Genomic DNA, 14,175 nt, shown 5'->3' with positions numbered 1-14,175 from the left:
CTGAATGCATCACTCGACTACCCTGTGCTTCCTTATACGTCACTTCCTTAGATGTCACGTCTTCCTCGTTGTGTCATTGTGACCGACGCATTAATATTGTTGTTGTTTTGTTTTTGCGAAAATGCTGATATATTTGGTTAAGAATAGTATGATTTTAAAGCAAGCAAAGGATGTTTTGAAAAGTTAGTGTGCCCTGTGTTTGCCCAAAGACAGCTGGGATAGGTGCCAACACGCCCCGTGGCAGAAAAATAGAGATATTTTTATGTACAGATATTAATGTTGATGTTAAAAATTGGGGAAAATAAAAGTTTGTTTTTATAGAATTTTACACCTGACCTGCTCTATTATTAAGTTTTTATCTGGTTTATGCGATTAAATAGTTAAAAAGTTGTTTTCTAGACTTTGAACGGATTAAGATTTTTTACATTGATTTTAATGGAAAGTGCTGTTTCGGTTTTTGAACAAATCGGTTTTCTAACAGGTTTCTGAAACGGATTATGGTCGAAAACCGAGGTATCAATTTCTATTTCCTCGCCTTGAATGATGATTTTATTTTGAAAGTAACTCAGAAATAGAAAGTGTCACTGTTTTTTTTCACCTTGGGAAAGTATTGAGTTGCTTTCACGGTATGTTCACAGTCCTTATCCATCTGTCCTCCCACTTTAACGGCAATTGTGAGCAGTCGTCCCATCCACATCACAAATTCATCTTGTTACATCATCAATAAACACCGGCTCTCATGTTCCATTTGTGCTCACGTCTCGCTGCTAATGTCATAACACTCCCGACACCATGATTGACACATGATGTGGTTTGCTTTGGATCGTGAGCCTTTTCTTTCCTTCTCATGAGTCTAATACGCATTGATCTTTTTTTCCCCTATCTCCCGGATTTGAACAGTGGAAAGTCAGATTGCGTATGTGGAAGTGTCGTGGCTTGGAATTGAAGCGGATTTACGTGGGACGGCAGATGTGAGAATCTCTTTTCGTCAATGGATGCTACAGCTTCTTGTTTGATTTCAAAATTTAGCTTGTAGCAGACATGCACATTTCACCATGGCGTCCCTGATCCACTGGTGAAAAGGATGCTTTGATCCTCGTTTCTTTCTTCTCTAAAACAGCTTCATACAACAAAGAGGGTGCAGAAAGCGCTTAAGGTTGAATGACTGCGTCTGTCTTTTGTGTTGTGTCACATTATTTGTTATTTAGTACTATTTGTTAATTAGTATTTTTATTGTTATTTTGACTTCAAGATGGCTCCCTTTACAGCGGCTCCTGTACTTTGTTTTTTTTCCTACTTCTTCCTTTCTCCTTTTCTCCTTTGTTCCTTTTTCCATTTCTCCACTGCGAGACTAATAAAGGATAATCCAATCAAATCCAAATAAATAAATACAAAGTACTGTACATAAAGAAAATATCATATCCAACAATAAAATAATAAATTAATCTTCCCATTTCTCCTGAATGGGATATATAACGTGTACAACTCAAAAGTGATTCTTTTTAATTCAATTTTTGAGGAAGGAAGTCAAAACATGCCAAAAACTGACATTGTGCAGTTGCGGAATTGTGCACACCTGTCACTCCTATCACTGAGTTGGCGGCTGAGTTGAAAATTTACCAAACACATTCAAATTGATGTTAAATAGGAGTCAGCAACCTCCGCTTCCGATTAATTTCCGTACCTGTTTTATTTTTGCTCTCAAGCTAAATAAAAAAAGCAGTGGAAGGTGTGACACTGTCAAAAAGTAATTTTCTTTTTATTTATTTATTAATAAAGAACTTTTTTTTTTCTTTTCACAAACCACTCTCTACACAACTCATAACTTCGCAGTACAGTTGTTCCCTACTTCAAAGTACAGCCACAATAAAAAATAACACAACTGTGAAGTGAATCTCTGGCAATCAAAAAATGATTGTGCATTTATTTTATTAAATCTGATAATATTGTGTAGAAACGAATACAGCTCCAATAATACATTCCCAAGCCTCTAACCTCTTAAAATTTAAAATACTATCCAGTTGAATCCTACAGACTCAAACTGATTCCTCCCCCCCCCTTGCCACTAAAAACAGCTAAGAACAACAAAGGTAAAACGAAAGATGAGTTAAAATCGAATAAGGGTGAAACTCTCTGGTGTGACAGTGTGTTTCCAGCCGCCGAACTGGGTATTTTTCTCATTAACAAGACAAGCGGCGCTTCTTTTGCAGCCACTTTGCTCCAGTGAGCACAAATGAGATATTTGCAATGAGAGGGAGAGTGAGACCAAAAAATAAAAAATAAAATAAAAAGGCAGCTTGAGCTTTGAGCCAAAATCAGTCTGTGTTTTGCGGTGGCTCATAACAAACAACAACTGCTAACTCACTTCAACTTACTTCAGGGCATGATTTATATTCACATGAGACATTTTTGCATCATAGTTGAGTCGTTTATTACAATGAACGATAACTAACAAGTGATTTTGAAATGAAAATGAAAAAATAAATAACACATAAACAAATAAACAGAAATAAATGGATAGCTAGATAGCTAGCTAGATAGCGAGCTAGATATATAGATAGATAGATAGATAGATAGATAGATAGATAGATAGATAGATAGATAGATAGATAGATAGATAGATAGATAGATAGATAGGGATGGATGGATTGATAGACAAATAAATGTGAGTGATTAAGAAAATAAACGGAAACTGTATCTTATGTTTCCAAAATTATAATTAAAGACAAAAAGTGCTTTGTATTCGACCCTGTCAATTTAAAAAAAATGCTGAAGTTTTTGAGTTTCTTTTAAAAGCTATTTTTTTTCTATCCTTCTATACAGTGAGGGTTAAAAAGTTGTTTGGTAATTGTGGACTATTTTTATTTATTTATTTATTTATTTATTTATTTATTCATTCATTTATTCATTTATTTATTGTTTTGTTGTTTTGTTTGTTTGTTATTTGCATTTATTTATATTAGACTCTACAAAGATTGCTTTAATTGAAATTAAAAAAAATACTAAAATGAACAAAAACTAAATAAATAATCGAGTCAAACTAACTGACTCTAATAAACAAAAGCCAAAATTTACCAGATGTAAAGTCTGATGAAAAATCCAAAATAGGTACCTTTGTAATACACAACCTCAAAATGTTTTCTTGGTAAATATATTTTGGGAAAACAATTCAATATTAAATAACTAACCCAAACAATTAGTTTGATCCTTTTTGATCAAATTTATTTATTTATTTATTTATTTATTTATTTATTTATTTATATGTTTGTTGTTTGTTTGTTTGTTTGTTTGTTTGTTAGATTGATTTTGACTTGACTGTTTTCAGAGTGCCATGTGGATATGTTGGACTTTTTGGAAAGAAAACTTGTTCCCGTCAGAAAGTGAGCTTCAACTTACACATTTCTCAGCCCAATTCATTAATAATAAATAACATCTGAATGGAAATCCCACCCATTCGGCTCAATCAGTTAATGAAAATACGTTCCCCATAATACGCGTGACATCAAAATGATGACCCTGCAGCTCGCGTGTGTTTACATGCAGTTGCATTTCCACCGATTTGGGCCAACACGCACATTTTGGTGGCGCTGCCATAGACACGATAACATACTGACACACTCTATTTTCCAGGACGCTGACTTGCAATATATATTCGTGAACCAATGCAGATTGTGCTTAATCATCTCATGAGGGGAGAGGAGTCACAGACTAAATTAAGACTCTGACTTGGCGCTCGTGTAAACATTTGATTTGGGTGGTAGTAGTCACGGCAGCGGCATTGTTTTGGGGCAACAAAAAAATAATAATGTGCGTTAATATTTGGCTGTAACAAGTGGCTACAGTGTGGAATGAAGAGGAAATGAGCTGTCGCTCGACTTCTTTTACTTTGGCGAACTAATCATAAGCTGGGTTCAATTACAATATGGAAATATGAGGCCGTATATTCAATAACAAACCCAACAGTACAACTCGGCGCTCATAACATTAAACAGGAGAAAAAAGTGATTAACTTTTATGAGGATACGCTGCAGTCATTCCGCATACGGTGGCACGTGTTGCAGGGGATGATGCACAAAAGATTCTCAGAGCAACCAAACAGGAGGATGAAGTGGCAGAAAAACAGGCAAAAATCCACTGGTGGTTTTCTGTTATGTCATTCAAATACTGATGATCAGATCAGAATCAGAATCATCTTTATTGCCAAGTATGTAGAACACACAAGGAATTTGTTTCCGGTAGAACACGCTGCACTAGTATCGTCGTCAAAAAAAACTGCTAAGTTGCACTATACAGTTCCATTTTGGCTACTGTTGATGATGCGACACCGTGAGGAACTGGGAGTTTTGTGTCTTGCTCGAGAGCATTTTAACTCATTCAGAATCATAAAAACTTTATTTGTCCCACAATGGGGAAATTTGCAGTCCACAACAGCAATTTGAAAGGGGATGGGGTGGGGGGGGGGGGTGAAAAGAGAGAAAAACAAGATATTCTAAGCCACAGGTGTCCAAGTCAAGGCCCGCGGGCCAAATCCGGCCCGCCACATCATTTTTTTCGGCCCGCAAAAGCAAATCAAACTTGTTAAATTCCATGATGATTGCTAAAATCTGAGCCAAAATTTCAAATTTTTGGATGTCAACCACAATAAAAGTCATTATTCTTGACTTCAGATTTGAAAACGAGTTATTCATTAATTTGCTGTGTGCTCTATATGTAATATTTGAAGGGATTTAAACATTCTAATGGGTTCCCCAAATTCATAACGGCCCTCGAGAGGAAACCATAACTACAATGTGTCCCGTGGCAAAAAATGACTTTGACACCCCTGTTCTAAGCATAGTAAAATAAAAATGTCAACTGTATACTGTAAATGTGCAAAACCGTTTCATAAAAAAACTGTACATAGAAAGTATCAAGAAAGGCATATTGATATATGTAGCTGTATTGCATCAACCCATATTTACAGTACAAGTGTCCAGTTTTTTGTTTTTTTTCTGTTTTTTTTTTCAGCGGCATTCCCGAATTTATTCAGAAATTGAAAAGCATGACGTGGAGTGCCATTCCTGAATTAGTCCCAGGCGGGAGGTGCGTTTGAAGCTTTGGTCAGACCTCTGGCAATGTTTTTCCCGTCCACGGGGGGGGGGGGGGGGGGGGGGCAGCATTTACCTTTTATATAGCCATTCCCACTTTCAATGCAGATAACTCTACAACCAAGTAAGCTTGAAATAAACTTTGAGCTGAAAAGTGTGCCAGTAAAGCGTTGGTCAGACCTCTGGCAATGTTTTTCCCTCCCACGAGGGGGCAGCATTTTTCTTTTGTCTATGTTAGCACTTTGCTTCAGCTGTTGTTAAAGCGCTATATAAATCAATATATATGTATTGTATTGTAATGTATTTTGTACACACTGCCCCCATTTCAGGCTCATATAACGCCAAACCCATATACTTTAGGAATTATTTTTTTTTTTTCTGATTAAAGAAGATATTCTAAGGCAGGGGTCTGGAACCTTTTTGACTAAGAGAGCCATAAAAGTAAAATATTTAGAAATGTTTTTCAGTGAGAGCCACACACATGCGAGCGCACGTGCACACACACACACACACACGCACACACACGCACGCGCGGCCACTTATCAACAAAATGTCAGAATGTATTATTTATAATAACTTTGTGATAGTCCTCACCGTTAACATGAATGGTTTTCCGTTCCTCGTGATTGGTAAAAATCCAGCCAAACGATCGAAATGAAAGTCAACTTGCCGGGTCCATACGCGAAGTTACTGCAAGCTAGCCTGCACACGGCTCATTAGCTTGCTATGCAATATACTTCTCACAAAAGTATATTGATGCTAACGTTAACATGGGGCTTGTTAAAATGTCACTGACATTCGACTGTTTCATCGATGGTATTGTTTCATTGCAAATTAGAATCAGAACCTTTACTGTCCACAAAGGTGAATCTTCCAGTTCATTCAATCTGAACTATATTCGTCGGGCTCATTTAAAGGGTCGTTTACCTGTATCAACATGTGCAATCAAATAACTGTGCAATCAAATAACTAACCCAAACAATTAGTTTGATCCTTTTTGATTTATTTATTTACTTATTTATGTATTTATATGTTTGTTGTTGTTTTTTTGTTTGTTTGTTTGTTTGTTCGATTGATTTTGACTTGACTGTTTTCAGAGTGCCATGTGGATATGTTGGACTTTTTGGAAAGAAAACTTGTTCCCGTCAAAAAGTGAGCTTCAACTTACACATTTCTCAGCCCAATTCATTAACAATAAATAACATCTGGATGAAAATCCCACCCATTCGGCTCAATCAGTTAATGAAAAACACAGAAAGTGCAATCAAAATTGCACTTTCCGCCAACTGCAGCCCCAACAGGAAATGAACAGCGAAAAAGCGAGACTATCTATTTAGATTTATCGGCGAGCCATAGGCAATCATCAAAAGAGCCATATATGGCTCGCGAGCCATAGGCAATCATCAAAAGAGCCATATATGGCTCGCGAGCCATAGGCTCCCGACCCCTATTCTAAGGTTTCTTATGCTGCATTGAATGTTTTATGTAGTCCTAAAACTCAATATTCTGTGGGTCCCGCAATTTCAGTGAAAAATGACCAAAACCCTGGCACTAGAGTGGACACATTTTTTCACGTCTGGCAGGGAATTAGTTAAAAGAAGACATATGCAGACTAAAGCAAATGTCATTGGATTCTGAGAACAATAATGAATGAAAGAGGGTGAAAAAAAATATGAGGATGGAGTAGCAGATTAAATGACTGGTATTTTTATTTTTCATTCTTTGTATTGTTTTTACATGATGCACAACTCCCATTTATTGTACAATAATATAATGGTAACATGTATTTGTTACATATTTTGATTTATTTTTCTGCTTTAGAAAACACATTTTTCATTCATTGAAGGTGCGTTTTATAGTCCGGTTTTCCTTATATGTGGAAAAAGTTTGAAAATACACCATTCATTGGGGGTGTGCCTTATACTCTGGTGCGCCTTACACACCGGAAAATATGGCAGTATAGTTTTATCCTCACTTCATCTATTTTGAATATTTTCATATTCCATTCCAATTCAATTGGAACTATGCATGATGTGAGAGGGCTTTGGATATGACTGCAAACCTGGCAGTGTTGGTATCCGCAACACACGGTCGCAGGACATCTGCTGTTGTTTGTGTGGTGCGTTCAAGCGCAAATTTTTGGGACGAGATCCTTGAGTGGCATGAGATGATGCTTTGGTTACCTTTTTTTTATTAATCTGTCTACTGTTGTCTTCAATCCCCCACAGCTAATGAGAAGCCCACAGAGAAGACTTTTATCAATTATTGTATTTGAGTGCCACGATTCCAAATCGCTCCGCATTTATCTGATAATCTGCACGTGGGTTATTATCAAGCCTTGAGTTCAACACACGCGCAGCTGGCCATGAACAACGGCGCAATCTTACTCTCTCCAGGTGCTTTTGTGAGCCTCTGGTAAAGCTGTGAAGTACACAGTAGTTAAACTAATGAAGAAAATTATCTATAGTGTCACCCCAGAGTGTGTTAAATTTCTCCACAAGGGCTCGCTCAAAATGAACTTTTTGCGCATTATCTTATTCTGTGCTGACGCCGAAGAGCAATCGGATATGAAGAAGAAAAAAAAACATATTAAGATGAGCTGAAGCTGTGTGTGTGTGTGTGTGTGTGTGTGTGTGTGTGTGTGTGTGTGTGTGTGTGTGTGTGTGTGTGTGTGTGTGTGTGTGTGTGTGTGTGTGTGTGTGTGTGTGTGTGTGTGTGTGTGTGCGTGCGCGCGTGTGTGTGTGTGTGTGTGTGTGTGTTTGAAGCTTTTGAAGGTGTTAATAGGCCGCTGGGATGTCATGTTTTTCACAAGCTTTATTGAGCTCATGCATACCCCGTTTCAACCAAAATATTTTATTTTGGTTTGGTTATATTAAATTGTATTTTTAAAAATATACAAACATAAAACAATTACGACAGTATTACGGTCCGAAGTTTGTCTTTGCGGAATCTCGCATTTGAACTCACTCACTGCCATTCACAAATTTATTCGGGAATTGTAAATATGTTCGGGTTTATGTTTTTTCATGCTTGGGTGCCGATCAAGGGCTGGCCATGGCGTCTGGCAATGGCCTTTGGCAATGGCCTCTGGCAGTGTTTTTTTCTTTCCCACCAGGTGGCAGCATTTCCTTTTTTCCCATGTTAACGCTTTGTTCCACCTTCAGCTGTTGTTTAAGCGCTATATAAACCAATATGTATGTATTGCATTGTATTTTGGACAGCCACCCTTATTTCAAGGTCATATTACTCCAGACCCATATTATTTAGGAATTAACTCTTTTTTTCTGATGAAAGAAGAGAGTCTAAGGTTTATTATCTTGAATTGAATGTTTATGTAGTCCTAAAACTCAATATTCAGAGTGAATGCTGGAGCGAATGGCTGCCGCTGCTCACCCACACAAAAAAAATAAATGATATGTATTATTATTATTTTTATTATTATTATTATTATTATTATTATTATTATTATTATTATTATTATTATTATTATTATTCTGTGGGTCCTGGAATTCAAGTGACAATGACAAAAACCCTGGCACTGGATTGGACACGTTTGCACGTCTGGCAGTGAATGAGTTAAATACAAAATCGGAATAAGATGCAGGACTTTTTCACATAAAAAAAACAAAGATAAAATATTTCACTATTCATGTCATCATGCATTTTTACATTTTATTTTCTTTAGCATGTCCCTGGTATAGTGGTTAAAAGGAGAATTTATAACAATAATGTCTGAATTTCAGCCGTTGAATAAGCGTGCTAATTGTACCTTCTTCCAACTAGTGGAAGAACATGTAATTGCATGCCATGTCAATCCATGTCATGGCATGAATGGATAAAAAAGTGTCAATTTTGAATCGGGTTCGTCTTGCTCATGGCTCAGTTGATCTCCCTGCCAACAGACTTTCACCAGCAAAGGGTACATGACACGAACTCTGGAGCTACATTCAAAGACCTACTTGACTGTAAGGCGGATATGCTAACTACTTGCCTACTCAGCTGCTTGAGTATTCAATGTACACGTAGCGTGAATATATTTATGCACTCGGAGACTTACGATGGAGTTAATGCTCTTTAAGGCATGGCCAATCATTGCAAGAGAAAAAGAGCTTGCCCTTCAATCTTTAATGGCTACGATTCACTCACTCTCACGTTAGTCCAGCTCATGGAATGTGAGGCATTGCTGCAAATTACGCGCTTATATGCGACGTTATTTCTATGTTGACTGTAGAAATTGAGTCGAAGAATTGAATTCAAAATGTCCTCACGCCAATTGTGTGTGCTTTCTTTTATCTCATTGAATGAGCTATGATACCTGGCGTCTGCTGAGGATGCTTTCTTGAGTGATGAAATGCATTTGGCAGAAACCTTTGGAAACGTAACAAACGGAGAGTCAAAATGATGAGTATTAAAAAAAAAAAAAAAAAAAAAAATATGGTTGTGGACTGTTTAGAACTCTTAGCTTAGCATCCTCCTGTTGACCACCGCCTCCAGAGTGTTCAGGGCAGTGGTTCTCAAACTGGGTTCAGTGAGTAGGTCTCAGAGGATCGGTGGATCCTCTGCCACAGAGGTCCACCCCTCAGTCTCATCTGCAGTTAGTGGGTACAGTCATTGAAAGAACGGTGGTGAATGAGCATTTGAAACTGGGGGGGGGATCAATGGCTCCAACAAGATTAAGAACTGGTCCAGGGAGAAACCCAGGACAGACCTGGCTCATCTGACAAGTCAATCAGTCCTGTCTCTCTCTCCGGCTGAGATTACTGCCTGACCAGCAGACTATGCCACAATGAAAGACTGAAGCCACAAGCCACCATAGAGCCATAGAAAGTCTGAAGGAGTGACACCTAAACTCTCAAATACTTCAGTTTTCTGAGCAGATTCCTGATCAGAATCTCTTCATCTTCATTGTTATTCCCCCCAAAAGCCAAAGAATCAGTCAAATTAGCTGTAGTCTTGACTGTATGTACTGTACGTATGGAGCCCAAGTTCAGTTCGCTTTGCATATGTCAACCATAGCCAAGGAGAGAGGGTGAGGTGGTCTGAAGGAAAACCCCCAGAAGTGTGATGAGTTGTATTGATTGAAAGTCCCCACTGTATTGATTATAAGCCCTGTGAAGGCAGACAACCAGAAGATTTAAAGCGCAACAGCTGAGCACTATTGACAGGGTGCAGTACTTCTCAGCTGCCTTTGAAAATCCGTTTGGCAATTGTCGGCCTCAAGCAGGACAACAGCTCACCCCAATGTGACCCAATATGTAAAAAGCCATAATATTTTCTGCTTGTTGGTGTGTGTGTGTGTTTATGTATGTTTATGTGTCTATTTGTCTCATTTGTTCTATAACACGAGGACTTAAACTTGACTGCACACAGACCATTCGGGAGACGTTGCCTTGTGGGGACCCCAATACCTCACACACTAAGTCCACACCATGTTGACAAAACAAGTGTGTGTGTGTCTGTGTCTAATTTTTTGTATAATGCGAGGACTTAAACTTGACTGCACACAGACCAGACGGAAGTCGTTGCTTTGTGGGGACCTAAAATGCGGTCCTCACACGGCCAATACCTCACACACTAAGTCCCCGTCATGTTGAAAAACAAGTGACTGTGTGTGTTTGTGTGTGAGTGTATGTGTGTCTGTTTTTTTCTCATTTTTGCTACCATGTGACGACTCAAACTTGACTGCACTCAGACCGGTGGCGTGTCATTTCCTCGTGGGGACCTAAAATGCGGTCCTCACGGGCCTCATGCCTTACACAGTAAGTACCCACCATGTTGCAAAAACGTGTGTGTGTGTCTGCGTGTGTGTGTGTGTGCGTGAGTGTGTGTGTTTTCTACCGATACTGCAGCCTTCTGTCTTTCCCCCTGCAGAGCTCCATGTATTCTCTCGCCCTGAAGTGTCTGATCAGCCTGTCTACAGTTATCCTGCTGGGCCTCATCATCGCCTATCACGCACGGGAGGTTCAGGTAAAATGACTCACTTGCTCATATTCCAGCGTTAGATCTGGCGTCAGTTGCCCGATGTGTTTAGTTTTGTCCCAAACAGATTGTTTGCTTTTGAAAACTTACCGGACACAACATTGGATCCAAGGAGTATGTTTTTTTTTTTTAATCATCAAGAGATTAGGAACATGTAACTCAAAGATAGATATAACACAAAACGGTCATTAAATATAAAATCCACCCAAAAGGGTAACTACATGAACTGCACAGTTTAGATAATCGCTAGCTAATTAGAGGTTACATGCATAAATATCCCTGCAGCACGCTCTGCTCCCTCGCAGCTGACAAAGACGGGGGATGACGAAATGTTGGCAATGTTCGCGTCGTCATTTATGGTTTACCGCAACTGAAAGCCAGCGTCGCATTGTATTCTCGTGGATTCATGTGGTTTTTCAATCCATGTTCTTGTTGTAAAAAATAAAAGTTAGTTGCTGTGACTCTTGTTTCTTCTACTTTTCGACAAAGAAGAAACACATTCGCCCGAAGATGAAGTAGTCATGGAAACTAAATTTCGCTTTGCACAATATCAAGGATTTAAAAGGTCCATTCATCCACCAAGATTGGACCTTTGGCTACAATGTACCAAGCGATTCTAGTTAAGATAAGCCATTCAAAGATATGAAGAACATTGTCTTGTGGCTGAAAGGACTTGTTTCTTTTATTTATTTATTTATTTATTTATTTATTTATTTATTTATTTATTTATTTGTTTATTTATTTTGTTGTGTGCACACAGCATAATGCAGAGAGTGGATCTTCTTCTTTTCCTTTCGGCTTTTCCCTTCAGGGGTCGCCACAGCGAATCAATGTCCTCCATCTATCCCGATTTTGTGCATCCTCTTCTCTCACACCAGCTACCTTCATGTCCTCTTTGACCACATCCATAAACCTCCTCTTCGGTCTTCCTCTCGGTCTCCTGCCTCGCAGTTCAAGACTCAGCATCCTTCTCCCGATGTAGTCACTCTCTCTCCTCTGGACATGTCCAAACCATCTCAGTCTGGCCTCTCTGACTTTCTCTCCAAAGCCTCTAATATGAGTTGTCCCTCAAATGTACTCATTCCTGATCCTATCCAACCTGGTCACTCCCAAAGAAAACCTCAACATCTTCAACTCTGCTACCACCAGCTTTGCTTCCTGTCTTTTCTTCAGTGGCACTGTCTCCAGTCCAAACATCATGGCTGGTCTGACCACGGTTTTATACACTTTTCCTTTCATCCTAGCTGAAACCCTTCTATCACACATCACACCTGACATTTTTCTCCAGCCGCTCCAGCCTGCCTGGACACGCTTCTTCACCTCTTTTCCACACTCTCCATGGACTCTGGACAGTTGACCCCAAGTACTTAAAATCCTCCACCTTCTTTATCTCTTCTCCCTGTAGCATCACTCTTGCACTTGGATCCCTCTCATTCACACACATATATTCCGTCTTGCTGCGATTGATCTTCATTTCTCGCAGAAAGGCGGAATATATGTGAGAGTGATAAATAAATAAATAAATACATATTTACTTACTGCTCCGATTTTGAAAGAAGAAAAATACCTAATCTCTGTGAATTTATGGTCACATATGTAATGCTGCGAATGGAGTAAAGCCTCAATAACAGCACCGCAATGTAGCATAGGAGTAGTAGTAGTCATAGTTGTTTGATTTAACTCATTATTGGTGTCCAAACTTTCTTGTGGATATACGCTTAATGCTTCCCTCTGTTGCTCTGGAGTGTTCAAAAAAAGAGTTCATTCCAAAATGATTTTGGTCTGGAGTAATATGAGCTTGAAATTAAGGAAGCTGTCCAAAATACAATGCAATACATACATATTGGTTTATATAGCGCTTTAACAACAAGCGGGAACATAGCGCTAACATGGAAAAAAGGGAAATGCTGCCCCATTGTGGAAGGGAAAACATTGCTAGGGTTTTATCGACACCCAAATAAGAAAAAACAAAACCTGAACAAATTCGGGAATGGCGCTCTACGTCATATTTTCAATTCCCAAATAAATTTGGGAATGGTAGTGAATGAGTTGATTATGGGCCATGTGGAAATAAAGTATTGTCTGACATTGTCCTCTTACTTTTACGTTACAATAAGCATTTTTTAGACCTTATATTTTAGCAGGATGGCGATGTAATCATAGTTGTATCCTTATTTTAATGGGGTACGGGGTGGGTGGTAAAACATTGCCATTGGTTGTACCGGCGTATCGTGAGGTGTGTAGCATTCATTTGAACAATAATCTGCCAAATGCGGTTGCTCCAGTGTAATCGATACAAAAGACAGCATTGCAATCGAAAAGTTCATTCCGTCCAAAAACGGTGTGACATGCTAACAATGCTAAAGTATCATGCCGGTGTGCGACCTATGCGTTTTGCCTCGCCGTGCGGCTGTCCCAATGGAGGTCTATTCCCGTCCTAATGCGCTCTATCCCTCAGGCTCCTTCCTGCAATCAGAGCGGGGGTTCCAGGTGTGTGTCCGCCTCACCGTTTAATGTCATTAATGACCGAATCGCTAAACGCGGCTTAAAATTTAGCAATTGATCCACGTGTGCCTTCATGCTTAATCATATGTGATTTGGCTGTTTGGACGAATACAACAGTAGGCCCTCCCTGTGTTTTCATCCTTCATTGCACACCAATTCTTGATGTGAGCCTTGCGGGAAGTCATGAATGTCCATCTCACCCCCCGCTACCCTCCACACTCAGCTATTACTCCCCATCAGCGAAACCACAATCATCCAATCAGCCTCATTCGAGTTTAATGCCATGACTTGCTTACATGACATCATAGTGTATCCCCCTTTTGGAAATGTCCATTACCGGCGCCGTGCACTGTACACGGCATCCATTGGAGTAGTACACGGCTGAGGAGTCATTGATGAAATAATAAACGAAGGATTTTTGATTCCATCCACCCACGCCGGCGGTGGAGGCTACGCATAGCGTCAGAATGAAGAAGCTACGGTGGCGAGAGATGTAACATTCTGTCCTTTCCGTGAGATGATTCTGTTTGATGAAATCACAGGAGGAGTTCAGGAAAATGTGACGGTGAAGCATTAACGGGGATGTTCTCAGTCTAGACATGAA

At 39.2% G+C, this 14,175-nt stretch overlaps 1 protein-coding gene across 3 annotated transcripts in view; it reads left to right on the top strand.

Moving 5' to 3' along the window:
- Positions 1-14,175, top strand: part of kcnn3 (potassium intermediate/small conductance calcium-activated channel, subfamily N, member 3) — a 107,106-nt gene that overhangs the window by 21,558 nt on the left and 71,373 nt on the right. For all 3 annotated transcript variants that reach the window (XM_088998594.1, XM_088998596.1, XM_088998595.1), the window contains exon 3: positions 10,959-11,054. In XM_088998594.1, the coding sequence (XP_088854720.1) occupies positions 10,959-11,054 (96 nt within the window). The remainder of the gene's footprint in view (positions 1-10,958; positions 11,055-14,175) is intronic.

Source organism: Hippocampus bargibanti, linkage group LG06 (genome assembly GCF_051943395.1).
Source record: "Hippocampus bargibanti isolate YZ-2025 linkage group LG06, ASM5194339v1, whole genome shotgun sequence".
NCBI classification, from domain to species: domain Eukaryota; kingdom Metazoa; phylum Chordata; class Actinopteri; order Syngnathiformes; family Syngnathidae; genus Hippocampus; species Hippocampus bargibanti.
Note: the sequence above shows the minus strand (reverse complement) of the source record. Positions and strands in the feature narration are given on the sequence as shown.